The sequence below is a fragment of the Sciurus carolinensis genome, chromosome 3 (assembly GCF_902686445.1).
Source record: "Sciurus carolinensis chromosome 3, mSciCar1.2, whole genome shotgun sequence".
Lineage (NCBI taxonomy): Eukaryota > Metazoa > Chordata > Mammalia > Rodentia > Sciuridae > Sciurus > Sciurus carolinensis.
In genome coordinates this window covers 172317699-172320529 of record NC_062215.1, presented here as the reverse complement: position 1 = coordinate 172320529, position 2831 = coordinate 172317699, and the positions used below count along the sequence as shown (strand labels likewise).

The 2831-nt window shown below is 51.5% G+C and overlaps 2 protein-coding genes across 2 annotated transcripts; one reads left to right on the top strand and one right to left on the bottom strand.

The window, feature by feature from the left end:
• Positions 1-220: 220 nt before the first annotated feature.
• On the bottom strand, positions 221-559 carry LOC124979599 (small cysteine and glycine repeat-containing protein 7-like). Its single transcript, XM_047543984.1, has one exon. It carries the CDS (start codon positions 557-559, stop codon positions 221-223), a length of 339 nt encoding a protein of 112 aa, XP_047399940.1.
• A 1727-nt stretch (positions 560-2286) lies between these two features.
• On the top strand, positions 2287-2610 carry LOC124979544 (small cysteine and glycine repeat-containing protein 7-like). Its single transcript, XM_047543905.1, has one exon. It carries the CDS (start codon positions 2287-2289, stop codon positions 2608-2610), a length of 324 nt encoding a protein of 107 aa, XP_047399861.1.
• Positions 2611-2831: the final 221 nt, after the last annotated feature.

Below are 2831 nucleotides of genomic sequence, written 5' to 3'. Positions count from 1 at the left end.
AAGGGAGGGAGGAAGGAAGGAAGGAAGGGAGGCAGGGAGGAAGGAAGGCCAAAACTAGAGTGTTAGAATCAAGGAAGATCGTGCTAGAGTCCCAGTGCCAGAAAGACAGCATGCAGCAGGCAGGAAGGAAGAACATGATGACTCCCAGCAGCACCTGCAGTTAGGCAGGTTAATCAAGAGAAAGGGTCCTGGCAGCACCTGCCCAGAGCCAGGTGGTCGTCTAGCAGCAGCACTGCTTCTTGCAGCCGCACTTCTGCTGGCAGCACTTCTGCTGGCAGCAGCCCTTCCCACAGCCACAGGAGCCGCAGCCACAGGAGCCACAGCCACAGGAGCGGCGGCAGGTGCGGCGGTAGCAGCAGATCACAGGGGTGCTGCAGCAGCCCCCACAGCACCCGCGGCAGCAGGGGCAGCAGTTAGAGCAGCAGCCCACCCGGTAGCACCTGCATGTGGTGCAGCTGCCGCAGCCACCACCGCAGCCACCGCAGCCACTGCAGCCACCGCTGCAGCCACCGCAGCCACCGCTGCAGCCACCGCAACCTCCACAGCCACAGCAACCCATGGTGTCAGGAGAGAGGACTCAGGTGCAGTGAGCAGGCAGGTTGAGGAGAGGAGAGGGATGTCTGGAGTGTCCTTCTGCAGGGGAGCGGTTTATATACCAACCCCAGCAATCTCAGCCCTAAATAGGCAGCCAATTCCCTGCTGTTGTTTATCCCAATCCCCATAAAAGACTTCACGAGGCCTGGTGCATCCTTCCTTGATGACTCTTGACCAGTTGCTATTGCTAGATTTAACATTTCCTTGTTTCTTAGCTCTGTTTTTAGATTGGAACATATTTCCAAGACGTTTGTGTCCATGAGAACTTAAATGTGTGTACGTGTTTTGCTCCAGAGCTTGGAATAGTACCTGACTCATTACGAGTATTCAAAGGGTATCTTTTGAATTAAATAAGTGCCTAATATATTTTAAATAATCTTTCTATAGCCATGACAGTCTGAATCCAATCAAGTAAAAGTCCTATGTTTCCATTTATACTTCTTAATCATCACAGGTCAGACAAAAAATTTTCTCAATCCAGGAATTCCTCACACCTCAAAATTAGGAAAATGCTCCTGAGAGAATCAGTGAAAAATCAGAATCAAATGGGATAGTGTAGGTACTCCTAATTTGATCACATATCATGTTCTTTCTGGTCTTGAAACACAGATATTCTTTTTCTGGCTTCCTGAGATCCTTCATTCAGAAGAACTGCTTGATTATTAAAAATTATAATAAAATAATTGTTTGAGGTCAGATGCTAAAAATACAATTTTAAGGGTCCTAAGTTATCTGCTAAGGGAAAGGAAGCTATCTGCTGTTTGTCTGTTAAATAGTCGGGAAAACAAAAGTAAAAAGGGTTTCATCCGGTGGCTGGTCACTTGTACCTCTCTGACATTTACTGTAGCCAGAGCTCAGTGTCAGCCTGTCCATGCACTGACGGATGCTGATCTGCGGAGCTCTGCTGACCCTGTCAGGCTTCCATTTCTTGTCCCCAGTAGCCTGTGTGTACGAGGACTGACCCATAGGGCTGTGCTCTTGCTTTACCCTCTTTGGAATTTAAGGACTGCCCAGTTCATTCAGACCCTACCGGCAACCCCCAGAAAAGGTCCGGGGGGCTTGAAGTGGAAAACACTCCGTGGTTTCTTCTGGCACTTGCAGGGCAGGTTCAGGGTCAGGGATGACCTGGCTTTACTGGGGCTGTACCTCCCCCAGAATTGTGGTGTCCTGGTTTACCAGGGTATCTTCTCCATACACTCACATTTTAAAAACAAGGGAAAGAAGCCTTAAAACGTCTCCTTGATCTCATCAACCAAGGGGCTGGAGGGATCCTTCTTCTTGCTGTCCACTTTGGGTGCCCAGTGACCTGAGGAGTTTGGCTTCATGCATGAGACACTCATGAAATGTCTACAGTGACCCATGGCTGAGACCCTGTCACTACTTGCAGGGGCAGGAAACAATTTTTCCCATATCTTGGTCATTGATTTTCTTGGAACTAAAAACAACACAACTATTTCATTCATAAAGACTTCATAAAAGACTGTTGTGCTAAAAATAGCAATGTTATGCCGAGTATATTTGAGAAGGAAGTAAATAAGAGGTCTTGTGAGATCCTTCCATGGAAACTGAGCTAAAAATAAAGGGGAGAGGCGCAGCATATAAGGTTCTCCCCCAGCGGCAGGAGGCATCAGTTCTCCCTCTCCTCTCCTCGACCTGCCTGCTCACTGCACCTGAGTCCTCTCTCCTGACACCATGGGTTGCTGTGGCTGTGGAGGTTGCGGTGGCTGCAGCAGTGGCTGCGGTGGCTGCAGCGGTGGCTGCGGCGGCTGCGGTGGCTGCGGTGGCTGCGGTGGCTGCGGTGGTGGCTGCGGCAGCTGCACCACATGCAGGTGCTACCGGGTGGGCTGCTGCTCTAACTGCTGCCCCTGCTGCCGCGGCTGCTGTGGGGGCTGCTGCAGCACCCCTGTGATCTGCTGCTACCGCCGCACCTGCCGCCGCTCCTGTGGCTGCGGCTCCTGTGGTTGTGGGAAGGGCTGCTGCCAGCAGAAGTGCTGCCAGAAGCAGTGCTGCTGCTAGCGGGCGGGTCTGCGGAGCTGCTGAAAGTCAGCTTGCTCTCCTTGCTGAGAACCCTCCCATCTCCTCCGGCTGCTCCCTGCTGTCTCCCTGTCACCTGGGATCTATGGCACTTTCCTCGTTGACCCTCGTGCTCCCTAGCTTCAGCCGTCATTTTCGTTTGTGTAGTCTCATGGACGTCTCCTACAATGTCATCCAAGCAGGAAGGTAGAAAACCTCCTGTT